The 27,939-nt window shown below is 33.4% G+C and overlaps 3 protein-coding genes across 8 annotated transcripts; all 3 read left to right on the forward strand.

Moving 5' to 3' along the window:
* Positions 1–637: 637 nt before the first annotated feature.
* On the forward strand, positions 638–3,480 carry LOC145307417 (uncharacterized). Its single transcript, XM_080149849.1, has 2 exons — positions 638–767; positions 2,362–3,480. Exons 1-2 carry the CDS (start codon positions 737–739, stop codon positions 2,775–2,777), a joined length of 447 nt encoding a protein of 148 aa, XP_080005975.1. The 5' UTR covers positions 638–736; the 3' UTR covers positions 2,778–3,480.
* Positions 3,481–3,493: 13 nt separating this feature from the next.
* Positions 3,494–16,249, forward strand: LOC145307414 (uncharacterized). 2 transcript variants are annotated; one of them, XM_080149845.1, is made up of 17 exons: positions 3,494–3,522; positions 3,944–4,380; positions 4,709–4,810; positions 5,405–5,481; positions 5,898–5,977; positions 6,250–6,373; positions 7,207–7,296; positions 8,233–8,302; positions 8,640–8,765; positions 8,996–9,062; positions 9,968–10,080; positions 10,749–10,839; positions 11,169–11,739; positions 12,716–12,781; positions 13,030–13,128; positions 13,857–13,943; positions 15,225–16,249. In XM_080149845.1, exons 2-17 carry the CDS (start codon positions 4,005–4,007, stop codon positions 15,291–15,293), a joined length of 2,208 nt encoding a protein of 735 aa, XP_080005971.1. In that variant the 5' UTR covers positions 3,494–3,522; positions 3,944–4,004; the 3' UTR covers positions 15,294–16,249. The 2 variants fall into 2 exon arrangements, with proteins under 2 accessions (XP_080005971.1, XP_080005970.1); XM_080149844.1 differs by lacking the exon at positions 3,494–3,522 and having other exon boundaries at positions 3,939–4,380.
* On the forward strand, positions 16,241–27,845 carry LOC145307415 (uncharacterized). 5 transcript variants are annotated; one of them, XR_013875452.1, is made up of 11 exons: positions 16,241–16,331; positions 17,660–17,744; positions 18,185–18,374; positions 18,611–18,714; positions 19,903–19,951; positions 20,743–20,823; positions 21,802–21,863; positions 22,307–22,351; positions 23,954–24,049; positions 24,856–27,241; positions 27,730–27,845. XR_013875452.1 is itself a non-coding variant. In XM_080149846.1 (10 exons), exons 3-10 carry the CDS (start codon positions 18,232–18,234, stop codon positions 24,930–24,932), a joined length of 657 nt encoding a protein of 218 aa, XP_080005972.1. In that variant the 5' UTR covers positions 16,241–16,331; positions 17,660–17,744; positions 18,185–18,231; the 3' UTR covers positions 24,933–27,845. The 5 variants fall into 5 exon arrangements, 3 of the variants coding, with proteins under 3 accessions (XP_080005972.1, XP_080005974.1, XP_080005973.1); XR_013875451.1 differs by having other exon boundaries at positions 24,856–26,849; positions 27,104–27,845; XM_080149846.1 differs by having other exon boundaries at positions 24,856–27,845.
* Positions 27,846–27,939: the final 94 nt, after the last annotated feature.

Genomic DNA, 27,939 nt, shown 5'->3' on the forward strand with positions numbered 1-27,939 from the left:
AAGAAAACATATATGAAAGATTTTGAGAATTTTGTAATAGATTCATTATTGAATTATAACAACTTAACATCTGCTCTTTAAATCTGTTTGTTGGTATTTGCATCCTTTGTGGGCCTATTTTCTGTGCTTTGCTACTTATGGATGTTGTCATCCTTGTGTTGAATTACTTCATTAATTTTAGCCAGAGAGAGAGAGGGGACAATGGGCTGTTATTACACTAGTATCTAAAATTTCATAATAATGTTTTCTTATTCTTAGGCTTAACAACTTGGAGACTTTAGTAAATTTTGATTGGTTGGTTAATTAAGTTAAGTGTTCAAACTTTTCAACCACTGATTTTAATCTAAAGAAGAGGTAATTTTGTGTATCATCTTTGGGGATGACAATGGTCTGTTTATTACACTAGTCCCAAAAGCTTATTAATAGCGTTTTCTAATTCGCTGGCTTAACAACTTGGAGACTTTAGTAAATTTTAATTGGTTGGTTAATTAAGTTAAGTGTTTGATCTTTTCAACCACTACTTGTAATCTACAGAAAGGGTTTTTTTGTGTATTATATTTCAGGATGTACATTAATTTATGGGCCATTGTCTTATCCCTTTGTAAATTATATCCCTGCATTTTACTAAAGTTTTAAACCAAATTAATCCTTTTAGAAGCAGAAGTGAAAATTCCGAAGATTAATACAAAATGGCGGATTTTCTAAACAGCTGATTTTTTCAAGTGTACTGTACACAATGGCGTACACCCTGTACACTTTGAATCTCGGTATGATATTATAATAAATGTATATTCACCAAAAAAATAATCATTTCTTATTAATTTTGTCCAAATAATCCATTTACATACAATATGATTTTTGATAATATTTTGTCTAATTTCCATTAAATTTACCGGGTATAGTCCCTTTCAGGGCAACGCTCCTTATGGGGCGATTCTTCGTATTTTTCAGAGCAGCCTTTCTCCTATTTCTAGCCTCTGCGGGGGGCTCTAACCCTGCTGGGCCTATTGCCTAACCCTAAAGGGGTAATCACCTAACCCGATATAACCTAACCTAACCTAAAATACCTATTAAAAGCCATTTTAAAAATACGATGAATCGCCCCTTAAGGAGTGTTGCCACTTTTATTCCCAATTTACCATATTTTACCATTGTCATATTATACCTATTAATTTTTCTGATTTATAAAATCTAAAAATAATTTTATTTTTGTCAATTCTTGTAATTTTTTTCCATGGCATTATTCTCTTGTTAATTTTATATTAGAAATTTGACTATAATTGAATCTTCCCCCCAAGACAAGTTTCTGCCATTGATAGCTTGTTTGGGGGAAATAACTTACCCCCAAATTATATCTATCCTAAGAGAAACTTATTTTGTTAATTATGATTGGGTGAAAGATTAGTTTATCTCTAAATGTTTGTGTATTAATTTCTTCATTTATAAGTTATCCAAATGGCAATTCTAGAGATCTTGTAGTCCAAGCATATTACTAGCATATTTTTCACCTGGAGTTTAAGATCTCGGAAAATACTGGTCTTAATTGCTTGTACTATTTAGGAAAGCTTTATAAATGTCTTGGGCTGGTTTTAGAATATTTTCTTGGCCCTATTTCACCGTCCCCCTTTATCTCAGCTCCTATTATAGATAGAGGGCAAGTCCCCTGTTTGATAATGAATTTTCGACTACAAACTGTTCAATGTCAAATTTCTTTTCCATCATCATTTAACAACATTTGTTTTTTTTGCATAAACGTTTTTAAACGGCTGTAATTTTTTTATTATTTTTCTGATATTTAAAATTTCTGCGGCGGCAGCAGTACTTGGCAGCTGCCAGCCGCAGCTTTCAGCCTAACACAACCAATGCTAAAAAGGCCAAGATTTTTGAATTATAGGATTTTTATCTATTCTTTACTTTTTGTGTTTCATTGTAATTACACCCACAAGGGATTCTTCACCCTGCGGAGCCTATCCATTGGCCTAACTTAACCTAATCATAATAAACCTAACTATAATAATGATTTATATCTCAATAATTTTGTGGGTCCAATTTTATGTTCTTCTTTTCTTTACTATCAAATTTAAAATGACTTTTTTTGTAGTTTTTACTTTTACCAATCCTAAAATTGATAATGCTTTCCCGTCATTTGTATGGCCCTTTGGGACCCCTAAAACAGTGGTTGCCATTAAGTTTGTTGTATCACATTTTTTCATAATAAAAATCACGTAATCTTGAATAATGAAATCTTCCTTTATTTACTTTTCTATTATTTAAAGTTGTCATAAAAATGTTTTTTTTTAAATACCTTAAGTTTAAAAAAAGATAATATTTAACCAAAAAATTATGTAAATTTAATTTTAGTCTCACTTACGAGAACTGGCGGGAAAAAGCAGTCCTCGAGATTTTCGAGAACTTGGGGTGCACTCATGGAGAGCGCTGTGCATATCTTTAGCGCGGGAGGGTGCACACATGGAGAGCGCTGTGCATATGTTGAGCGCGGCGACACTTTCCAGTTTGCATGGTGCATTTCGGGAGTGAAGCGGCGAGAATATCGAGAGTGCGGGCGAGTTTTGCGAGAGAACATGGGGAGCAATTCGAGAGCGCGGCGAGTAATTGGAGATAGCGGGGAGAAAAAGGAGATAATATTTGGAGAATTTAATCGAGATTTGGAGAAAATTATACTTAATGGTCTTGGAGTGTGGTATGTTATTTTTTTGGGGGACAAACCATATTTTTTTTTTCAAGAATCTTTAGGGATAAGGAACATTGGACTATAAATTGATGCACAACCCCCAATGATGTTAAACATAATTATTTTTAAAAAAGTTTAGATACTACTTATTAATTTGGAATTAACCATTCACAATTCAATAAAAGAACCCATTGGCTATGAGCCAACTTCGGTGATAAATCTTTGGGTACCAGTATAACTTACAGTCCAATGTCCCCTCCCTTCCTTGATTTTTAAAAATTTAATCTTGATGCTTCTTTTATCTAGGTTTTTAGATTATTCGGACAATTTCAGTTACAGAAAATATACAAATGAAAATTAATAGATTAATTCAGATTGCTGTGTGATTCCGCTGATAATTAGGCATAATCTTCCTTGTTAATATTTATTATCTTCTTTCTCTTTATTCATCTTCCACTTAGAGATAGATCAATGGAATATTAATTTATCTTCTCTCAATATAAACCTTCTCTTTTCAGGGGCATATTAGCCACTAATCTTGAATAAAAGTAATGATTATATTTCCTAATGACCTATCTCTACATCTTTCTTCCTTATAATTCTTCCCAATTATTTCTAATTCAGATTAAAATTAAAATTAACAAAGAGTTTTCATACAAAAAATATAAAACAAAAAAAAATAATTTTAAATGTTGATGTTGAAATGTTGGATTTTTAAAAAATAATTTTTTTATGATCATGTTTTGTTCAGTTTTTAAAACTCCAACTAAAATGTGTTTTTTTCAGAAAAAAAATGTAGAAGGCTGGTTTTTATTCAAGTTTAATTTTAGGTGGGTAATATTATCTGAGTTTATGTTTATATCAGAGGGAGAGGGGACTACCCAAAGTTTTATGATAACGTTTTCTTATTCGTCTGCTTAACAACTTTGGGGAAAAAGTGAATTTTGATTGGTTGTTTCAAGAAGTTAAGTGTTAAAACGTTTCAACTACTAATTTTATGCCACAGAAGGGATAATTTTGTGTATCATCTTTAAATCATAGCTTAGATTCCCTCTGCTTTTGTGTTTTAAACAACTAATTATTTTATATCTTAAACGTTTTAGTATGCCTGTAAGATTTTAAAACTGCTTGTCCAATTGTTAAACAAATAGTTATTACCCAAAAACATTTGGATATCAGTAATTGAGTTGTAATAATGTCTAAAGTATTATTTTCCATTCTTAACAGTTATAAGAAATGATTAAATTTCAGAAGATGAGACCAATCCATGTGTAGATAACAAATACCTTTTCTTTTTAATTAACAATTGGAAATGGAAGAAAATCCACAAATAATGCTGGATCCTCCAATCATAATTGGTGAAAATCCTCAAATCACAATTCAAGAAAACTCTCCAATTACAATGGAAGAAAATCCACCAATGAGAAATGTGAATCATCTGGAAAATCCACCAATCAGAATTGATGAGGGGATGATAATAGATGAAGAAAAAATAGGCTATGAAAAGGTGAATATAGTTGTTGTCCAAGAATTTCTAGAAGTTGAGGAAAGTAAGGACAATTTTGGTGATGAGAGTATTGATGAGTCCCATGATATCAAGACTGAAAATATTCATCTGTTTGATGAGGCAACTTATGCTATTGACTCTGCTACACAAGCACTAGAGCAAGCTCAAGAAGCAGTCATTAAGGAAAAATACCTTAGATTTTTTGTTAATTTTGGAACAAAACAAAGTTATAAAGATCCCATATAAAAGTAACTGGATGCTTGTTTGTAGGAAAAGATCTTGCTAATTGCTGAACCATTATGGTTTTCCTTTTCAGATTAAGGGAAGGTTCATAGCTCTTTCTCCAAAGAAATCCCCCTCTAATAACTTTACTTTTGCTTTTTAAAAGTAAAATGTAAAATGGAGGTTTGACCATATCAACCCCCTACCCTAAAGTGCCCCAAGCGGCTCAAGGGTCATAGCTGCCTTTATAAATTAAAGAATACAATTAAGGGATTTTCTTGTTGTACAGATAAAGAATCTTGTGAATGATTTTATAATGATTGAGGGGATAGCTGATCCACTTGTGATAGCACAGCAATGCTGTAAAGATGCTGCCAATGCTGTTCAAGGCAGGAGGGGATAAGTTTATAGTGATGAGATGCATCATTAGTAGGGTTGGGCCAGATACTTTTTTTTGCTGGATACCGGATATCCGGCTGATTTCTAATGCCGGATATCCAGTTCCGGCCGGATATCTGGCCAATGTTCAATATCCGGCAAATTACCGGATATTCGGCATCAGCTGCATATCCGATATCCGGATAGTTTTAATATCTGGCAAAGCTGGGTATCTGGCCCAACCCTTATCATTAGTATAGTATTGTACTAGGTCATAGGTGATACTGATAATCCTTTTATTTTCATAACAGGATGTATATGTCTGTCTGTAACTTGTGAACTGCTGAACTGATATGTTTCTTTTAGCTTGAATTGGGAAGATTTAAAACTATTTTTGGGGAGGGTAAAGATGGGCAGAGTTTGGACGTACAGACATACCCTAATTACATTCAGGCATACTTTTTGTTTGATTATAAAATCAGATATAGGAATACTCTTTGTATGATTATAAAATCATATATAGGAATACTCTTTGCATGATTATATAATCATATTTAGGAATAACTTTGTATAATTACTTATTACTTACCCTGCATTGTGACTAGGAGCATGTTCAGTTTGGCAGGAACTACACAGACAAGATATTTCAACCAGCAGTGAACAAAATTATCAACAAAAACATCAGGAAAATAATATGGACACATACTTTATTACTACATACTTACAGACTTGGGTCTATAGAGTAGTCTTGCTGTTTTGTTTCTTAAAGCTTCCATCAGTGACTGACTTACTCCTTTCAACAGGATTGTTGTATACCTCTGTTAGAACATATGCTAAAAGAGTTACCAAAGAGTCAAAGCTATAAAAGTATAATAGAGTGTATGTTAGATAACATTCCTAATATTGTTTTAGTTGTTCAATTCAGTAATACCTATTGATGGTGACAAAAAAAAGTTTACTTTTTTGTACTTTTCTTAAGTTGAACACTATAAAAAGAGAAAAGGCGCGATAAAAAATAGATAAGGAAAGATAGAAAAAAGAGAGGAAAAAAGACAGCCCCACAGTTAAAAATAATTGTGTTGAATATTTTTTTTGTGGCAGCAAGTAAAAGTAAAATCAGAGGAAGAGAACTATTTTGATGAAAATAAAGAAGATAATTATATGGATGAGGATTACTCAGGAAATTAAACAAATTGTAGAACAGCCTGTACATGTAGGACAGACATACAGGAGGATTAATTTAAAGAAGACTTTTTCAGCAAATTCTCTATCTTAATTTTCTTTGTTATGACAACTAAACATCTGCTCTATGACTCATTTTGTCTGTTTGTCCAATCCATTTTTTTTGTTCTTTGCTAGATTGTCTGATTTGTTTATATTCTACTGATGATATTGTCATCCTTGTTTCAATGAGTTCTACATTTTGTTTAAATAATGATTATTCCAACTTAGATGAATTGGTAGAACCTGTAAGGAAAACTCCTGGCAAGATTTATAGATGTGAGAATTGTGACTTTGTTGCAGCAAAGAAAATAATTTTAACCAAGCATATCAACACCAAACATAAAACTAATGTTAATGTCGTGTGGGTGAGTTGCACCTGGACTGAACAGTCAACTTGTCAACTCAAGGCCAGACTCTTGGTCCTTCACCTCATACCCGAAGTACAGTACATTACAGACAACCAACCCTTTGATTGCACGATCTTTGTCTGGAGATCCTAACTGTGCATGGTAATGAGTTGCGCCTGTTTGGGGCCAAGGCATTCCCCCTACTCTGCATTTTTTTATGTCCTGTGCCGAACAATGCAGGTAGGTACCATTATTAACGTCTTTGGTATGACGCGGATTCGAGTTGCATCCTTCCCACCAGTTTCCTTGACACTTTAATTAGAACCTGTGGGTCATTTACACGTCAAACTTAAGGGTGGAGAGTTAAGGTTTCGTGATTTTTTGGTCACGGTGTTATTGCGACAATTAATGCAACCAAAGCATGAACATGACGCTGTATCAGCAATGACTGAAGCCACATCAAATCCTAGGGACTTTTCAATGCAACCTAGGATCTAACATGACTCCTAGTCGTTGAACTAACAAACGCCACTAATACACTAGTGAGCTACTACACAATGCTAGTCCACAAGGACTTTTCAATCAACCTATGACCTTACAACGTTTTTCGATCACTAGTGCACCATGCCAAGGACCACCCATGCATACCTGATTTAGGGCTAAGGCTTCCCCCCTACTCTTACTCCAATCTCTAACGCCTGAAAGAGCAGCAGTAGGTACTAATTTTACATCTTTAGTATTGATGCGGTCTGGGGACTCGAACCCGACACCTCCCCAACAGATAGGCGGACGTTAAACCACTGAGCCATATCTGCGGGTTTAAACATAAAACTAAGAATACTGAGTCTAACTACCAATGTGAGAATTGTACCTTTACCTGTGACACAGAGAGAACATATAAGAAACATGCGCTTCTTAAACACAAGGTGCATTATTTTTAAGGCTAAATAACAAGGTTGACAGCGAAGCTTCAAAATCAGACAAAAAATAAGGGGGGGGGGGGGGTTAATGCAACCATCTTGTAATCAGTGAGCAAATGGCACTTAGAATTCGAATTTCAATCTAAACTTTTGCATGAGTAATTCTTGGTAGGTCTAATCGAACAAAAAGTTGGAAAAGTAACGGCTGGCGGCTCAGCCGTTCAGCCGTTTTTTGCCTATTTTCAGGGTAAATTCATCATCAACTACGTAGGAATCAACTATTTAAAACATATTTTTGGTTTAATTCATGTTAAATAATAGCAATAACCATTTTTGAAACTTCTAGTACCAACAACTACCATCTAGAACCGTTTGATAGCGTTTTGGAGTGGCAACGAGAATAAGGTGGAGATAGGTTTCGTGAATAATTTGTACTATAGATATCCAAAAAATGGCAAAACTGCTGAGCCGCCAGCCGTAAGCCGTTACTTTTCCAACTTTTTGTTCGATTTAGGGAAAATAGACCTACCAAGATTACTCATGCACAATTTCAGATGGAAATTCGAATTCTAAGTTCCATTTGCTCACTGATTACGAGATGGTTGCATTAAAAAAAAAAACCCTTAAATTATTCTTAAACACTTAGGTACAGACATTTTAAAGCTTCCAGTATTAGGACCAGTATTTTCCGAGACCTTAAGCTTCAGACAAAACAAATATAACTACATTATGTATATGACTAGTGTATTTGCTACTAGTTTCTCCATGAGAGAAGATTCAACAAATTAACATATAACCTGTAATTTATTCTCTGAGCAGAGTCCAATCAGTTTAGCGGTTACCAAGATCTTAAGCTACAGACTCACAGATACATAGACAAACATTCTGTTACTATTATCACAGGAAATAACCCTTAAAAATAACTTTTTAAAAATGGTTTAGGTCAAATTGATACGGTGTTGTCAGTGTGAGAAAATATTTGCAAATAAAGATAATCTACAACATCACATCAAGGAAGCTTCACAATCTTAATTCACTCAGGACTTACAAACAGACAGACAGACAGAAGGACATGCAGTAATTATAGAGTAGTAATAAGCTTTTAGATTATTATTACTAATGACAACACCATTTATAACTGGCATAGGAGAGAATTGTAATAAACATTTTGTGGTTTCCCCCAAGGTTGTACGCTTGGACATTAGATATTTAATGTAAACATAATTCCCCCCCTCCAACTCAAATGTGGTTTAACTGAAGTGGAAAGTAGCAAAAGGGTCCAAACTTTTCATCAAATTCAGCCATTGTATTATCCCTTAATATCTATGGACAATTGTGAATGTGTGTGTAGGAAGTACATGCTAGTGAGGGTGGAGGAGAGGTGCATTCCTGTAAAGTTTGTCAACCATCCTCTAGAGCTAACTCTGGACAGCCATCATCTAGGGCTACCTCTGGTCTTTACTTCAAATATATCAAGGAAATAATTATCTAGTGAAACAATATTTTATTATAGTTTATATGAAAAATCTTGAGATATCTTGAAAAATCTTGAAAATCTTGAAAAATCTTGAAAAATCTTGAAAAATCTTGAAAAATCTTGAAAAATCTTGAAAATCTTGAAAAATCTTGAATAATCTTGAAAAATGTTGAAAAATATTGAAAAATATTGAAAAAACTTGTTTCACTTTTTATTCCTTAATATCTCAGGAATTGTTGGATGGAATGTATCAATGTGAATTGTGTGATTATAAACACAAAGACAGCCACGCTACCAGGAAATTATATTTTAGTTTCATATTTGTTTTTTAGTAGAAGCAAAGCTATTTGGTAATTAGGATATATCTGTACATCCATATTGTGTTTTGATCATCTGCTATCATACCCTTATGTTAAGCTTATAAAATTTTATAATCCATAGATGAAATCTTACTTGTTAATCCTTTTATGTGTAAGGAACTTTCCCTGTCTTTGTTTCTAGCTAAACAGATATGGGTTTCCTCAACAAAAAGCCATTTTGAGGTTCAGGGAAGGTTTTTAACTATTATGGGAGAAAGAATAAGCTCTTAGAAAAATTTAACCCCAGCCCGCCAAAAAATATGAATTTCCCAGATTCTTTTCAATTCCCTGTGCCCCGAGAAGCCCCTAGAAGCACATTAGGGAATTAAAATTTGGGGATGATTAACAACCCCCCCCCCCCCCCTCCCTAGAGATATCTAGGGTATAGCTCTAAATACGAATTTTAATATTTAGAAAACATCCCTCCCTAGAGGCATATAGTAGTATAACTCTTAATACAAAGATAATACCTATATAATGTTTGTGTGTGTGTAGCCATAGTTTCTTAGTGTTTGGACCTAAGTAGTTATCGAGTAGGACGAGACAGTTTTGTATGCTAGCACCAGGGCCAGCTCAAGGTCTACGCTCAAGTACAAGTACATGAACTGTTGTTGAAAGGGACTTACTCTTTATTACCTCACCCTTGCTGAGTATTGCAGGTGTCCTAAATTAGGTCACCATAATGAATGACACTCTCCACAAAGGAGCTTGGGTAAGGGTTGTACTTATATTATGTATTTGACTATTGAGTATCCAAACTACCCAATTATCATCCTTCTTAAACAACCAAGGGGAAGTTGCATAAATGAATATAATATAAAAATATAATCCTATTGATATTTAGAAAACATGTGAAGAAGCACCATCTCTCTAATGTTGTACATAAATGTGAGAAATGTGATTATGTGGCCAGAGATTATTCTCATCTTAAAGAACACATTCTAGCTAAACATGAAGGAATATATTCATTATTTATCTATTAAATCTATCTACGCCATTATCTATCTATGACTCAATCTATCTACTCTCTATCTATCAACTCTATATCTATCTATTCTATATCTATCTATCTGCTCTTTATCTATCTATATCTAATAACTCTCTATCTACTCTCATATCTATATATTTTCTATCTATCTACTCTCTATCTATATATGTCACTATCTATCAACTCTCTATATATCTATTCTATGTCTTTATCTAACAACTCTATATATCTACTCTTATATCTATCTATTTTCTATCTATCTACTCTCTATCTATCTATTCTCTATCTATCTACATCATCATCTATATTAGGAATCTTCACAAAAACTTTACCTGTTTATCTTGAACAACAGTTGAGAAAATTACATGACAAACAGACAGACAGACAAAGTGAATTATAGAACATCTGAGGTGGATTCTTAAAAAAAATTGCCCCACTAATCGCTTAGTGGGGCAAAATTGTTTTTGTGAATAATCCACCAAAATCACATTAAAAAATCTACAAAAATTTAACAAAATCATAGAAGAGTATTAATTTTTTGCAGATTTTTTATGTGATTTTGGAGGATTGGGGTAATTTTTTTTTAAGAATCCACCTCTGGTCAATAAGAAGATCTGAAATGAATTTATTATGCAAGGAGTGACCTTCCCTTGTTACTGGGAGGGATGTCCACATGTGTCCTCACAGAAAAGAAATCTCAAGAAACATGTTGATGTCATTCACAGGCAAACATAATAATAATATTACAAATGGATTTATTATTATTACTTGGATCTTAGTCCAGATTTTTATGTTCTCTAATGAAGTGAATGCTGTAGCGGGCTAAAATAATGATAAAGAGGGAGGGGGTGAGTTAATGAAATCTTGCCTTTATCTTTTGAATAACACAACAAAGTAATCTTCATTATTTTCAAAACTACAATTATTAAGCCTATGTTTGTATATTTGAAAATAGTGGACAAACTTTTTAAAGCTTACTTGTTCTAGTTTTCAAAATGGTTTTAACCTTTCTTGTTCTACATATAGTTTAATTTTATTTTGTGTGTGTGTATAGACGGATAGAGCATACATGTAAAGAATGTCCATTCAAAACACGCCATCCGGAATTGCTGAAGAAACACATGAAGCTGAAACACCTGGTGGATTCATATTTCTGTGACGAATGTACCTATGCAGCACCCACTCTTGTGTCACTCAACACCCACAAGGGGAAAGCTCACCCACCCGGGGAGGCGGGCAAAATTAAGGATGCCGTAATGAGCGGTATTATCCACACCACAGATGAGAACGGTGTTAGAATGTATAAATGTGACCACTGTGACTATGTTACCAACCATCTCAATAATCTGAAACATGTTCACATGAAGAAACATACCGGGGAATTATTACAATGTGATTACTGCACCTACACTACGTGGAGTAAGTCAGCCCTGAATACACACATTAAAGCCAGACATGAGGAGCATAAATACAGGTGTGATCAATGTGATTTTACTTCCAGTCTTGGATTTCAGTTCAGGAGACACTATCAATCTAAGCATGAGGGCACCGTCTTTAAATGTGATAAATGTGAGTTCACCGCCATTAGGCCTGAGTACCTGAAGAAACACGCCAGAAAACACGAGGCAATCAATCAATTTGTAAAGCATATTCATTCTTATACTAAAGTAACAGGATGTTTGTTTGTGTGTCTGTACCGAAGGATCTCGCTAATCGCTGAACCGATCGGGTTCTCCTAGGCTTCTCTTAGGTCCCAGGAAGGTTTTTCTTGGGAGTGGGACACCCCCAACCCCCCAAAAATGAAAAATCCCCCCCCCCAAAAAAATTTTTTTTTTTACTTTTTCTTTTAAAATCTAAAATAAGAAATTGGGTTATTAAATTCGACTCTCTCCTCTTCAAGTGCCCATAGAGGCCTCTAGGGGCGTAGCCGCTAGTATTCTATATTTTACTAGCGGCTATGCCCCTATAGAACTCTAAGGGCACTTAAGGCAGGAGGGGGAAAATTCGACCTCATCCCATTTTAAATTTGAGTTCCAAAAAAGTAAAAAAATATTTTTTTGGGGGGGGTTAAGCTTTACTGTAAAGGAGAACAATATCGGTTCAGTGGTTAGCGAAAAAAACGCTTACTATATATAATAGTATAATAATGTTTAGAGTAAGGCGGGGTGAAGTCGTTTTTATTCATTAAATGACATTTATCTCCATGTTCTAATCAACTGACAGGAAAAAAAAACATAAAACCAAAGTTGTTAAATTATTAAATTGTCTACAAAAAAGTGTAAAAGCAAAATGTTTTTAGATTTATTTTTAGGATACTTATTGGATACTCAAAGTCGGACAAAAAAAAACTTTTTTGATTTTTTGGAAGGTCGGGAAAAGATTGGGTTGTACAAAAACTGGTAAGAGTTAGAGTCTAGACGTCTTCAGGGGACTTCAATGGACTTTCCATTCCCGTTGAAATCATACAAAAAGATTGTTTGGTTTTCTCAGAAATTGACATTTTCTGAGGTACCCCCCTTTTTAAGAAAAAACCCTATAGGTACTCTTTGTATGATTTATAATAATATTTATACTCTTTGTATTGATTGATTGACTGACTAGGGAAAAGCATTTAAATGTGAATTTGAAGGCTGTAGCTTTGTGGGTCCTTATATGAGTGATCTAAAGGTAATTTTTGTTTAGGACGGACAGACTGACAGACAGACGGAAAGACCCCCTGTATTGAATAAACCAAATGATGATAATATCCATAAAAGCAAAGTTGTACTTAACAAAAGAAGAGTTTTTAATTTTGAATTTTATTAATCAGAAGTTTAAACAAAATTATTTACATCTTTAAGACTTAATTATAGTGAAGCTTGGCTTATAAGATCATGTTTTATCGTCCTAGGAATGCCTATTGTAAATATATTTAGGTTCATATTGATGCAGTGCACAAAGGAATCCGCCACAAGTGTTCAGAGTGTGAGTTTACCTCCGGCAGGAAGGGAGATCTTAATAAGCACATGAAGAAGGTGAGAGTTAAAATAGGTGTGGGTGTGTGTGTGTGTGGGTATTTATGTTTGTGTGTGTGTGAGTATGTGTGGGGTGTTGTGTGTCTGTGTGTGTGTGTGTATGGGTGCGTGTGTGTGTGAGTGTGTGTGTTAATGTATGGGTAGGAAGGGGGATCTTAATAAGCACATGAAGAAGGTAACAATTATAATATTGTGTGTGAGTGTGTCTGGGTGTGTGTTTATAACATATTTGTATGTTATGCCTATATGCAGCGTTATTGAGCAGGTGCCGCCATATTTTGCCGGAGCCGTTATTTTCAGAGCGTCTCTGGCTCCGGGGGTAGCTAAATTTTAAAAATACCTTGATTAGCAACTTTTTGACCAGGTTTCGGACACCTTTTCAATTTTTTTTTCACCTTCCTCAAGTCCGGGTACCCTGTCATTAAATCCAGCTCCAGTCTCAAGCCCCGAACATTAGCTGCTTGTCTTTCTAATGTTTACATTTTATAATTTTCAAGTCCAAGTCAAGTGTTTAAAGTTTTCGCAATAATTTAACTTTTAAAACCTTCAAATGTAAAAAATAGACTTAAATAACGATCTCCCTACCCCATCCTCTCCCTTTTTCTGGATATATGGCCCGACCAATATATGCGAGGGGAAATTGCAACCTAAATTGCCGACATTTTTTCTACTGTCAAAATATCCATTGATGCAGATGTATGTTCTACAATTTATTATTTATATTTCAGGTCCACGGTTCAGAGGGACATAAGTTCAGATGCTTGCGCTGTCCATTTGCTACAAGCTTCGAGGCAGAGCTACTTAATCATGTTAAGGTTATAAAATAGATAGATAGATAGATAGATAGATAGATAGATAGATAGATAGATAGATAGATAGATAGATAGATAGATAGATAGATAGATAGATAGATAGATAGATAGATAGATAGATAGATAGATAGATAGATAGATAGATAGATAGATAGATAGATAGATAGATAGATAGATAGATAGATAGATAGATAGATAGATAGATAGATAGATAGATAGATAGATAGATAGATAGATAGATAGATAGATAGATAGATAGATAGATAGATAGATAGATAGATAGATAGATAGATAGATAGATAGATAGATAGATAGATAGATAGATAGATAGATAGATAGATAGATAGATAGATAGATAGATAGATAGATAGATAGATAGATAGATAGATAGATAGATAGATAGATAGATAGATAGATAGATAGATAGATAGATAGATAGATAGATAGATAGATAGATAGATAGATAGATAGATAGATAGATAGATAGATAGATAGATAGATAGATAGATAGATAGATAGATAGATAGATAGATAGATAGATAGATAGATAGATAGATAGATAGATAGATAGATAGATAGATAGATAGATAGATAGATAGATAGATAGATAGATAGATAGATAGATAGATAGATAGATAGATAGATAGATAGATAGATAGATAGATAGATAGATAGATAGATAGATAGATAGATAGATAGATAGATAGATAGATAGATAGATAGATAGATAGATAGATAGATAGATAGATAGATAGATAGATAGATAGATAGATAGATAGATAGATAGATAGATAGATAGATAGATAGATAGATAGATAGATAGATAGATAGATAGATAGATAGATAGATAGATAGATAGATAGATAGATAGATAGATAGATAGATAGATAGATAGATAGATAGATAGATAGATAGATAGATAGATAGATAGATAGATATACACACACACACACACACACACACACTGACAGATAGACAGACAGACAGACACACTGACAGACAGACAGAGACACACAGATCATATTTACTGTATAATTATTAATTATTTAGGTTGACCCAGAGATAGCTGTACTTATTATGGACAGAAAGACAGACAGATAGACACACAGACAGACAGACAGAGAGCATAGTAACTCTAGAATTAATTCATATTTAGGTTGTTCATGACCCAGAGATAGCTGTACTTATTATGGACAGACAGGCAGATAGACACACACACAGACAGATAGACAGACAGACAAACAGACAGAGAGCATAGTTACTGTATAGTTATATATTATTTAGGTTGTTCATGACCCTGAGATAGCTGTACTTATTATGGACGAGATTAAACTCAATATGGCTGTTCATTAATTTAACCTACCAATGCTTATAATAAAGTAACAGGATGTCTATTTGTCTGTTCCGATGGATCTCACTAACTGCTGAATCGATAGAGTTCTCCTTTACAGGGTAGCTAATCATAGGTCCTGGGGAAGTTTGTAACTATTTTGGGGAGAGTACCACAAAAACAAACAACCTCATATGGCGGCGAAAAAATATTTTTGGGTAAACAGCTGATCTAGGGATTTTACAACATGCCCTTAGAGGCCTCCAGGGAAGTAGCTGCTAGTTTTTATATAATGTTTATAATTTGTTTTAATAACCCCTTACTGCTAGCTTCTAGTTAGAAGCAAATGATTTAATAAGGGGGGGGGGGTTGAGGGTGCAATGACATATGAACTAAAATAGTGAGCAAAATTGTCTAAATATTGAGCTAGATTCTTGAAACTTGGTACATAAGCCTAGACCTGTGGGAACTACATGGCAAAATGACAAAAAAAAATTATATTTAGGTTAGGTAATAATAAACCCTGCGTAAATGGGAGGTTTAGGCCTTAAAAACACCTTAATAAAAACGATAGACCAAAATATACCTGCCTAAAATCCCAGTTGCGCTGGGTTTTCTTACCTATCCTAAAACTTGAAAAAATTTCGATTTTTTTTCATTTAGATGTAGTACCTATAGGACTAGGCTTATATATGTACCAAGTTTTAAGAATCTAGCTCAATATTTCGACCATTTTGCTCACTATTTAAGTTCACATCCAATTGCGCCCCCCCCCCCCCCTGCTGATTTAATGATGTGATACAAAATCAGAAGTTATTTTATACTTATTTTAATTAGAACCCCCCCCCCAAAAAAAAAAACATATAAATTCTTCTGTAACTATAAATTGAAAGTTAAAAAAGGGTCCAATATTGTCCCCTCCCTCCTTCCCTCTATTAGGTATATAAAAATAATTCATGTTACAAATTTCAGATAAAAATTATAAAATATTATAAAATCCAAATAATAAATGAAAGAAAATTGAACATAAAATTTGAACAAAGATTATTTCAACTATCTGGGTAAGATTTTTATTTATAAAAGACAGGTGTCCGCGGATAGTAAAATGAAAAATATGAGATTAAAACCAGTTTTGTTAGCCCCCAATGAGCCGATGGCCTAGTCTAACAAAACTGTCATTAATTTTATGACTTTTTTTTAATCGTGGAAAGCTGTTTTTCAAATTATTTCCAAATGTGGATGTTCTCAGCTTCTATTTAACATTGATAGCTTTTATTCCCTCTAATACGAAGGTGGATTCTTAAAAAACTTTTTGGTTCACTGGCTCACAAAATTTTTTTGTGAAAATTCCTCTATAATTGCATAAAAAACCTACAAAAATGAAATAAAATCATAAAATGGTTATTAACAAAAGATTGTGTTTAATTTTTGTAGATTTTTTATGCCGATGTTGGAGGATTTTTCACAAAAAATTTTAGTTAGCCAAAAAGATTTTTAAGAATCCACCTCAGTATATAATTTACTCTGTTGTCCGTCAGTTTGTCGGCAATGCTCTAGAGGACATGTTGACCATTGCACATCTATTCTATAAATCACTTTGTCTGTAGGTCAATCGGTACTGCACATTAAAGAAATCAAATAATTATCAATTAAAAATGATGGACTTCTGACAAATTAGGTTGAAATTTCATATAAAAACTTATTACATTATTGTTTGTTAAGGTCCCTTTTCTTTCTATTTGCTTGGCTTTTGCTAATTTGATATATACTAGCGGCTACGCCCATAGCATTTAGTGGCTCTGTATTTAAAGGGGTAAGAAAATAAATTAAAACCATCCCAAGATTTAAATATCTAATGAAAGAACGTTAAATCATTAAGAACCTATGTGAAGCTTACTCTAAATTGAGAACCCATAGCTGTTCAGTGGTTAGCAAGATCCTTCGTAGACACACATAGACAGAGATCCTGTTACTTTTATATAAAGATTAGCTTCGCTACATAAGGATGTTGTCATCCTTGTTGATAAAAACTAAAAACTAGTATTTGTGGGTTTAATTTCAGTGTTGGCAATTTTCAGAACTAATTATTTGTCTGTTTGTCTGTCTGTCGATCTGTCTGTATGTCGAACTGTCTGTCTGTCTATCCACCTATCTATCTCTATCTATCTATCTATATATCTATCTCTCTATCTATCTGTCTGTCTGTCTGTCTATCTATCTGTCTATCTATCTATCTATCTATTTAATTTCAAGGGTTGAGTGGTTGACAAGTTTGAGAACTAAATATTTGTATGCCACACTGTCACACAAAATTAGTTAGGCTGTCTGTCTGTCTGTCTGTCTATCTATCTATATCTATCTATCTATCTATCTATCTATTTAATTATAGGGGTTGAGTGGTCGACAAGTTTGAGAACTAACTATTTGTATGCCACACTGTGACACATAAGGAGTTAAGCTGGCGCTCTTCTTAGGTAAATATCAGGGATCTAAAGGGATAAGACAATGGCCGGTAAATTGATGTTATGATATGACGTCCCCAATGATGTTACACAAAATTACCCCTTCATAGTAAGGGGGAATGTCTTGTTGTAAAACATGCGCTACATTTTGATTGGTTGGTTCATTAATCAGAGCGCTCAAACGTTTCGACTACTAATTGTAATCTACAGTATAGGCAATTTTGTAAATCATATTTAGTGATGTACATCCATGAATACTGTATAGGCCATTGTCTTATCCATGAATCTATCATCAAAAACTTCCTCCATAATTTTACGGACGGACAGACGGTCAGAAAAGGTGAATTAGTTTCAGGTTTACTACTACTAGCTCCACGAGTACACATAGTGATAACATTAAGAACTAAAATTAATTAGAGCGTCCAAACGTTTCAACCAATAATTATGTTCAGGTTTACAGCCGCTGCCGCCGGCTGAGGTGAAGAAGGTCGGTGGTCACATGATGTCGGGTCATGCTCCAACTATTATAGTATCTCAACACCAACAGCACCACCTTCAGCAACACCATCAACAACAACAACAACCATTAGCTCTGAAAACTGAATATTCGGCTAATTTAGACCAAAGTAGCACGAGTAAAAGGTTAGTTAGATTGATAGATAGATAATATTCTACTAATTACGACCAGAGTAGCACGAGTAAAGGTTAGATAAACGGACATAAAGATAGACAGACAGTCAGATTGACAGACAGATAGACAGACAGATAGACAGACAGATAGATATAGACAGATATACAGACAGATAAACAGACAGATAGACAGACAGATAGACAGAAAAATTTTGTGATAGACCAATGAAAATATTTGTTATTTTTAGCAGTAGTAGCAGTTCAAGTGGAAAATGTCAATACTCTTGTGAAGTCTGCCTCAAACTATTCAACTCTAAATGGGTCCTGGCCAGACACAGAAAGATCCACACAGGCAAACAATCATATTCCTTACTCCAAGTACCCCCCAAACTCGTTAAATGCACTTCATGCAACTATCCCTTTTTATTTTATACAAAGGGGGAGGTAGGTTGTGCTAAAATTCCGTAGAGGTGTGAGTTTTAAGGCTTAAAAACAGTAGTAGAACGATAAAATTTATGTAAACTTATAAAATAAATTTTTGTCTATAGTACTTTTCAATAAGGAATACACATTACACATACATAGTTAATATTATCGTTCTACTACTGTTTTTAAGCCTTAAAACTCACACCTTTACGGAATTTTAGCGCAACCTAATCCTCTCTATTTAAGGAACTTAAAAAGGGCATTTGCACATGACAAAACAGAGTTACCAAATTATAATTTATAAAAAAAATCTCTCTATTTATCTAGTCCGGAGCCGGAGATGTTTTTTAACAAAACTTACGGCTCTGGCATCACGGCTCCCGGCTCCAGCTCCGCAACACTGCACTGTAAGGAATCGTTCTAAAATCATAGAATGGTTATTAACATAGAGTTGTATCCAATATTTTGAAAGATTTTTTTAAAATTATTTTGGAAGATTTTTTTTACAAAAATAATTCTTGTTGTTTGGCTACCATAGCTTGGCCGAAGTATCCCGATTGACGTCATATTAGAATGGAATATGACATCAATCTGCCAAATGTTGGTACATTTTTCCATTTTTAGGGGGGAAAATATAAGCTTTTTATCTAAAAGGGATAAGACAATGACCGATTAATCGATATAAATCCCCAATTATGACATTCAAAATTACCCCTTCTGTAGTGGTTAAAACTTTTGGACACTCAAGTTACTAAACCAACCAATCAAAATTCAAAAAAAAAGTCTCCAAAGTTGTTGTGCCAACCAATGAGAAAACGTTATTATAAAACTTTGGGGACTAGTGTAATCAGGGGCTGCTATTTAGCCAATTAACTCCATTTTAAATTGCTGAAAATTAATATTTTGTTGGCGTAGAGTTGGTAACTGAAGGGAAGTGGGTAAGAAGGGGGTCATGGGAAACTTTTTACTTATAATTGTTTGTCAGAATCACATTCCTTTTTTCCTATGTGTAATAAACAGTTCAATGTTCTCTCCCTCCCTGTATACAAACACACACACACATAAAAAAAATACACACACACATTACTTGAAGAAAATGATTGATTTTTCCTAGGAGAGAAACCATTTATATGTAATTACTGTAACAAAGGATTTATAGAAGCAGGAAACTTTTCATCAACTTTTAACTAATTTTTATACATTAATGGTTTGTTTGTCTGTTCGTTAGTACGTCAGTCTTTCTGTTTTTCTGTCTTGTTGGCTGCCTGTCGTCTTGTTTTTTTTTCGAAATTAGTTGTCTGTCTTGTTTGTCTGTTCGTCTGTCCTTTTGTCTATCTTTGTCTGTCTTTATATGTGTGTCTGTCTGTTTATCAGTCTGTCTGTTTATCAGTCTGTCTGTTTGCTTGCACGACAGTCTTTCTGTTTGTCTGTCTTTTTGGCTGCCTGTCATTTTGTATGTCGAAATTAATTGTCTGTCCGAACGTTTGTCTGTCTGAACGTCTGCCTTGTCTATCTGTCTGCCTTGTCTGTTCATCTGTCTGATTGTCCGTTTGTCTGTATTTTTCTGTGTTTGTATATTTATAGTATGTCTATTTGTCTGTTTGTCTATTTGTCCGTCCTTTGTCTTTCTGACTGTCTTTATGTCTGTTATTCTATCTGGCCAAATTTATGCCTTGTCAGTCTGTTTGAATAATAGTCTGTTTGTACATCTGTATATCAGTCTATATGTCTCACCGTTTGTCTTTCTGTTTGTCTGTCTATTCTATATATGTGTCTGTCATATCTGCCTATCTGTGTCTCTTTGATGTCTGTCTTTTTTTCTTTCCAACTGTCTGTCTATTCGTCTTTCTATCTATTATTCTGTTGTCAATTGATATATTATTCTTTACCTCAATATTAGGAGGGGGGGAAAGGATTGAGGATTGGTTGGTATAACTTGATGAAATAATTGTCAAGGACATTTAAAATCTCATGCTCGTATTCACACAGGAGAGAAACCATTTCATTGTGGAGTATGTGACAAATCTTTTACCAGGTTAGGTACTTAGTTAGTCAGTAATACTCTAGTATTCTCTTTTACCAGGTTAGGTACTTAGTTAGTCAGTAATACTGTAGTATTCTCTTTTACCAGGTTAGGTACTTAGTTAGTCAGTAATACTATAGTATTATCTTTTACCAGGTTAGGTACTTAGTTAGTCAGTAATACTCTAGTATTCTCTTTTACCAGGTTAGGTACTTAGTTAGTCAGTAATACTCTAGTATTCTCTTTTACCAGGTTAGGTACTTAGTTAGTCAGTAATACTATAGTATTATCTTTTACCAGGTTAGGTACTTAGTTAGTCAGTAATACTCTAGTATTCTCTTTTACCAGGTTAGGTACTTAGTTAGTCAGTAATACTCTAGTATTCTCTTTTACCAGGTTAGGTACTTAGTTAGTCAGTAATACCCTAGTATTCTCTTTTACCAGGTTAGGTACTTAGTTAGTCAGTAATACCCTACAGGGTGTTTTAAGAGAAATATTTTTTTACAACTTAATAATGCATAGGTAGAAAAAACAGTAATATAAAATTATTTAAATAATTAGAAAACCTGTTATGGTAAATTTAAGTTTCAAAAATTTTGAAAATATTTTTTCAACAAATTATGCCTTAAAAACCAGTTTTACCAAAGGCTTTATTTTTAAAAATTAATGGATTATGACCAATTTAAATGTTGTGCAAAAATGCGTACATTTTCAAAATCAAAACTGTGAGGCTTGTGTTAATAGTAGAAAAGTGTTATGCATTCCGTTAGAATCATCATAAACTCTAGTTTTTGGAAAGAGAAGTACATTTTTTTGTGCTATTTGCAGGTTAGGAGATACGTTGAAAAATATAAGAAATATGTTGAAAAGTTTTAAGTTGGAACATTCTACCACATAGCTCCTATACTATATGTAGTACAGGAATGGTTCTTTTTAAAATAGAGACTAGAGACACCTTGTGAGAAAATATTAAACTAAATTATTGTATAGATCTGACAGTCTAACAAGACACCTGAAGACCCATGCTAAAGAGCAACAAATTCAAACTATCAAGGAACAATGTTATTGTTATTATAGTAGCTTAAAACCTGTGCCTAAATATAATTTATTAATTGATAAAGACAAAAAAAGACCAAAAGGGGCGGGAATGGATTTATGTACTCTTTTTAAAATAGCTTTAAACCTGCCTAGAGGATTTACAAACATTTTATAAAAATTATAGACAACTCAAAGGGAAGGAGGGGGGGAGGGATGTAGTTTCTTCCCTAACAAAATATAATAAATATAAACCCTGGATGGGTTTTGATGAATTAACACTCAACAAAATTTGGGCCTTTTAACTTTGAAAATTATATCTTACACCCCCCGCCCCCAAAGATTTTGGAGAAGGTATAATTACCCCAAAAAAATGAATAGGAAAAGGTTCCTGAAAAAGATATGTCATCACTGTCATGTGCCTGACTTAATTTTAAAATAATAATGTTGTATATTCTGTAGACTAAGGATGGTATCCACACAATTCAACCAATCACAAATAAAGGTAACTTTAGTAAGAATAGAGTAGCTGCGGGGGGGGGGGAAGTTTTGCTACTTTCGCGTAATCGGTGTAATCCAAACATATTCATATTCTGTTATATATGTTGATCTCTAACTCTTCAAACAAAACTTTTTACCTGTCCAGAAACAACCTTCCAGCCTGCAGCACCTAAACTTGGAGACCTATTACAAAAATGATTAAATATACGCGAATTACTAAACTTTAATCCCAAATAGCCTATAGTCTCACATTGATACCTAGCCCAATAATCACGGATTACGCAAAAGTGGCAAAACTCCCCCCCCCCCCTATTTTTAGAGGTACACCACCAGGTTTAATTTTGGTGTACCTCTAGAGGACAGGTACAGAAAAGATCTTTTATTAAACAAAAATATTTATGAGGACAATTACACCACAAGGTTTTAGTTTGGTGTACCTGAACCTGGATGACCTCTAGAGGACAGGTATACCACAAGGTCTTATTTTAGTGTACCTAAACCTTGATAACCTCTAGAGGACAGGTACACCACAAGGTTTTAGTTTGGTGTACCTGAACCTTGATAACCTCTAGAGGACAGGTACACCACAAGGTTTTATAACCTCTAGAGGACAGGAAAAACCACAAGTTCTTATTTTAGTGTACCTGAACCTGGAGATAACCTCTAGAGGACAGGTACACCACAAGGTCTAATTTTTGTGTACCTGAACCTGGATAACCTCTAGAGGACAGGTACACCACAAGGTCCTATTTTAGTGTACCTGAACCTGGATAACCTCTAGAGGACAGGTACACCACAAGATCTTATTTTAGTATACCTAACCCTGGAGATAACCTCTAGAGTACAGGTACACCACAAGATCTTATTTTAGTATACCTAAACCTGGATAACCTCTAGAGTACAGGTACACCACAAGATCTTATTTTAGTGTACCTAAACCTGGATAACCTCTAGAGGACAGGTAAAGGGTGAGCAAAAAAAATGCGTACCTTTTTAAAATTGAAATTGCGCGGCTTGTGTTAATAGTAGAAAAATACTACGCATATCGTTAGAACCGCTAAGAAGTCTATTTTTAGGAAATATAAAAACGATTCCTGTGCTACGCATAGTTTAGGAGCTACGTGTTAAAATGTTCCAACTGACTTAAAACTTTACTTGCGAGTAAATTTTGGGACATTTTACCATCTGGCTCCTAGATTATTTGTAGCACAGGAACCGTTCTTATATTTCTAAAAAATACAGTTCATAGCGGTTTTAGCGGTATGCATAACATTTTTCTACTATTACCACAAGCCGCGCAATTTGAAATTAAAAAATGTAGGCATCTCTTTTTGCAAAATATCTTCTCTAATTTTTAGTTATATTTTAAAATTTACTCGCAAGTCAAGTTTTACATCAGTTGGGACATTTTAACATGTAGCTCCTAAACTATGCGTAGCACAGGAATCGTTTTTATATTTACAAAAAATAGACATCTTAGCGGTTCTAACGGTATGCGTAACATTTTTCTTATATTAACACAAGCCGCGCAATTTGAAATTTAAAAAGGTACGCATTTTTTTTTGCTCACCCTTTACAACTTAATAATAGTAAATGGTATATTTAGGACCCTGTATTGGATATAAGATAATACCTGCAGTGAAATCTTTGCCTCCTCCCAGCAGTAATAATCCTATAACTTCACAACAGCAACAAAATCCAGGTAATAAAAATAAAATAAAAGTACCCAAAGTAGAAGTTCTCTACTTTGAGTACTAATATAATTGTTGACGAAGCCCAATCTGTATTACTTTTGAGTCATTTGTTCCTGTGACGTCATATCTTCCCATATCCTTTGAAGAGATTTTCTTCCCCCCTTCCTTTTTTCTTTCCCGAAATCTATAAGACGTCACAGGAACAAAAGTGACTCAAAAAAAATACAGATTGGGCTTCGTCTAATTGATAGACGATGATGTCCCCTCTCTCCTTGAGAAAATAATGCATAAATTTGGATGATTTTATAGTAAACAACGGACATATGGAAGGATATACACAAACTAGAGTGGCTGAGTCATTTAATTATTTATCGCAGCTATTAGAATTAAAAATTATATGATTAAAACCAGTTATGATAGATCCGTGGGGCCGAAGGCCTGTGCTGATAAAACTGGATTTCATTTTTTTTTTTAATATTCGTATACAATTGTCTGTAATACGATGCTATACATGATTTTAAGTATGGCTGAGAACCGGTTCTAATCCAGGGGATATTGGATCAGTTTTGAAGCCAAACCGGAAATAACATTCGGGTATAGTCCCTTTCGTGGCAACGTCTTATTTTAACATTAGGTTTTGATAGGTTAGGTTAGGTTAAGTTGGGTTAAGTGATTGCTCCACAGGGTTAGAGCTCCCTGCATGGGCTAGAAATAGGGGAAAAGCTACAGTGAAAATACCCCTTAAGAGGCGTTGCCACAAAAGGGACTATACCTACCCTAATATTCTAATTAATAATATTTTTATTTTACCAAGGACAAGGAGTTACTGTTCAGCACAGCACAGGAACTCAACTACATCATCTACAACCAATACATATGCAGCACAGATAGATACATAGATACACTGTGGGGCAAATACATACATAATACATATACATTATACACTGCACTGTGGGGCAAATACATACACATAATACATAAACACTGCACTGTGAGGCAAATACATACATATACACTGCACTATGGGGCAAATACATAATATTACAAGGGATACTGTTCAGCATAGCACAGGGACTCAACTTCATCATCTACAACCAATACATATGCAGCACAGATAGATACATAGATACACTGTGGGGCAAATACATACATAAGAACAATTTTTGGGCCAAGAAACACCTTTTTTTACATGTTCAGAAGTTAAAACAAAATTGTGACTCAACTTACAAAACCATTGTTTAATACTGACATTGCCCCTATGTGCACTTTAAGGAAAAAAATTTATATTTTTGTAATTATTGTTTGATTGTGAATGAAACACAGGGATGTATTTGCTTGTAACGAATTAAGTAACGAGTTAAGGTACTTGGTAAACTTTCAATTTTTAAAGAATATGATAATAATGGGTTAGCAATATTTAAGAGATAGTTGCACGAAGTGCATTTAAACATGAGTTTAATGAACTGTAGATTTTTTTTCTGTTCAATAGTTTATATTTCAAAGAATTTAAATCTTATCAGGTAGTTTTAAAGATATCAAGATATGCAACATAAATAGCTGTCCTGTTTTCACAAAAACAGCATGATGACTATTTCAGTGGCACCTATTTGAAAGCTATTTATTGTAATACAAAATTATGTATGTTTGATGGTATTCTTGTAAGTTATGCTTGTAATCAAACTTGTTAAATGCATCTCAGACGGTTTTTGAGTTACAAGTGTATAAAAAAAACTATATAATTTAAGTAGTAACCATTGTTAAAACTGACTTTGCCCAAGGATAGTTATTTATCTCATTGTATTATAGACAGCTTTCCCCGGATATTAAAATAAAAAATATTTATTAAAATCTCCCCAATGGGTTATAAGCCCAGTTCAACAAAACTGGTACCTATTTATTTTATTATTAACATTCGTGGAAAATTGTCTAAAATACATTGCTATACATGATAATTTAGTATGGCTGAGAACCAGTTCTAATCCACCGGATATTAATCAGTTTCGAAGCCATACTGGAATTATATTTATATTTTGTAAATAATAATTATGCATTGTCTAATACATATATGTAAATATTTAAAATAAAATAGATATTAATAGGGATCTAAAGGGATAAGACAATGACCGATAAATTAAATGACGTCCCCAAGGAGGAAATTCATAGGACAATTCTAACAAATTACGTACTGATAGAAAAGCTTTGATTTTATACATACGATGCAATTTGAAGATTTTTTTAATAAAAATTTAGAACATTTTTTTTCAAAAATAAATTATTTAATAAAGTTTTATTTCAACCCATTCTTAGTAGATTTTAAATTCAAAAATTAGTCCCCAAAGTTTTATAAGAACCTTTTATTATTCGTTGGCTTAACAACTTTCGTACTTTTCTTAAATGTACATTGGTTGGTTTAGTAAGTTGAGTGTCCGACCGTTGCAACCATTAATTTTAATTTTTAATAAGGGTAATGTTATGTATTATCATTGGGGATGTACATTAAATTATCGGCCATTGTCTTATCCCTTTAGATTCCTGACATTATATCATTTGTTGGCCTAATAACTTTGGGGACTTATATAAACTAAATCTAATTTTATTTGTATAAACTAGCAGTATTAAAACTTTTCTTTCAATAATATAAATCTACAGAAAAGCGGTACCTATGTCATATCATAATTGGGGGTGTGCATCAATATAACGGCCATTATCTTATCCCTTTAGAACCCTGATTAATATCTACGTATCTGAGGACAACTGTCTATAAAACCATTTTGAACATATTTAATAAATGTTAAGAAATAATCTGAGGTGGATTCTTAAAAAACATTATGGCTCACTGCCACACTAAAATTAGTGTGGCTTGCTAAAAAAAAAATTGTGAAAAATCCAACAAAATCGCATTAAAAATCTACAAAAATTAAACAAAATCTTATGTTAATAACCCTTTTATGATTTTATTTAATTTTTGTAGATTTTTTATGCGATTTTGGAGGATTTTCCACAAAAAATTTTAGTGAGGCAGTGAGCCAAAAAGTTTTTTTAAGAATCTATCTCTGATATAGCCAAGATCTAACAATAATTACATAACACTTTTAAGCTTTAATTATTTTTTTTCGCGCATTTACCTAAGCTGCGCTATTACCTTAGACTAGGCTATTCCAGATTATATGTATAAAAATGTATTTAGAACTAGTTAGAATGTTTGTATTATAATATATTTGTAGCATAGCTGCTCTACAACTAAAAGAAGAACGTTCGTATCTTCTTCTTAAGTTTGGTTTATTACAGAGATTAAATGAAAAATATCTTTTACTATAATTGAATTTATTTATTAATAGTTATTCATTATATTTAATCGTAATATTGATCATTCTATCTATAATACAAAGTAGAACGATGTCTGTTTGTCCGTCCGTCCCTTAAGATTCTACTCTTCAGGGTATATACCTGTGGATGGTTTTAAGCTATTTTCTTGGATGAAAAGTCCTCCCAATAAAATAAAACTAAAATTAAAAAAGGGGGGTCTACTACCCCCCCCCCCCAAAAAAAAAAAAAAAATTCCAACCCACTTTTTCTTTTTAAATCTAAAATACGAAAAATCTGGTTGATCAAACCTCTTAAGGCAAAGCCTCTAGAGGCTAGGGGCGAAACCGCTAGTTATTATATAATACATTAACGTTTAAAATAGTATAAAAAGTTATTTTTGTTGTGCTACTTATAGACTTGATTGTCATTGTTTTAAAATGCTCAATTTATTTAAATTATGTATATAAAATATGTATATAATATATCATTAATACTTAATTATAGATTATATGTGAATTTAAAGCGAAGCTTTTCTATAATTAGAATTGGTCCGTACGTAACGGTTAGCTCTTTACGTTAATTTAGACATGTT

This window comes from Acartia tonsa, chromosome 15 (assembly GCF_053477335.1).
Source record: "Acartia tonsa isolate MP-2025a chromosome 15, ASM5347733v1, whole genome shotgun sequence".
NCBI classification, from domain to species: domain Eukaryota; kingdom Metazoa; phylum Arthropoda; class Copepoda; order Calanoida; family Acartiidae; genus Acartia; species Acartia tonsa.

Coding starts and splice junctions, on each gene's coding strand:
- LOC145307417 (XM_080149849.1), top strand. CDS start 737: ATGGCGTACACCCTGTACACTTTGAATCTCG. Junction 768..2,361: donor CCTGTACACTTTGAATCTCG/GTATGATATTAT, acceptor ATTTAATTTTAG/TCTCACTTACGAGAACTGGC.
- LOC145307414 (XM_080149845.1), top strand. CDS start 4,005: ATGGAAGAAAATCCACAAATAATGCTGGATCCTCCAATCATAATTGGT. Junction 5,978..6,249: donor TATATGGATGAGGATTACTC/AGGAAATTAAAC, acceptor TTATTCCAACTT/AGATGAATTGGTAGAACCTG. Junction 9,063..9,967: donor CACAAAGACAGCCACGCTAC/CAGGAAATTATA, acceptor CCTATTGATATT/TAGAAAACATGTGAAGAAGC.
- LOC145307415 (XM_080149846.1), top strand. CDS start 18,232: ATGATGTCGGGTCATGCTCCAACTATTATAGTATCTCAACACCAACAG. Junction 22,352..23,953: donor TCAACCAATCACAAATAAAG/GTAACTTTAGTA, acceptor TGGTATATTTAG/GACCCTGTATTGGATATAAG. Junction 24,050..24,855: donor ACAACAGCAACAAAATCCAG/GTAATAAAAATA, acceptor TATTTTACCAAG/GACAAGGAGTTACTGTTCAG.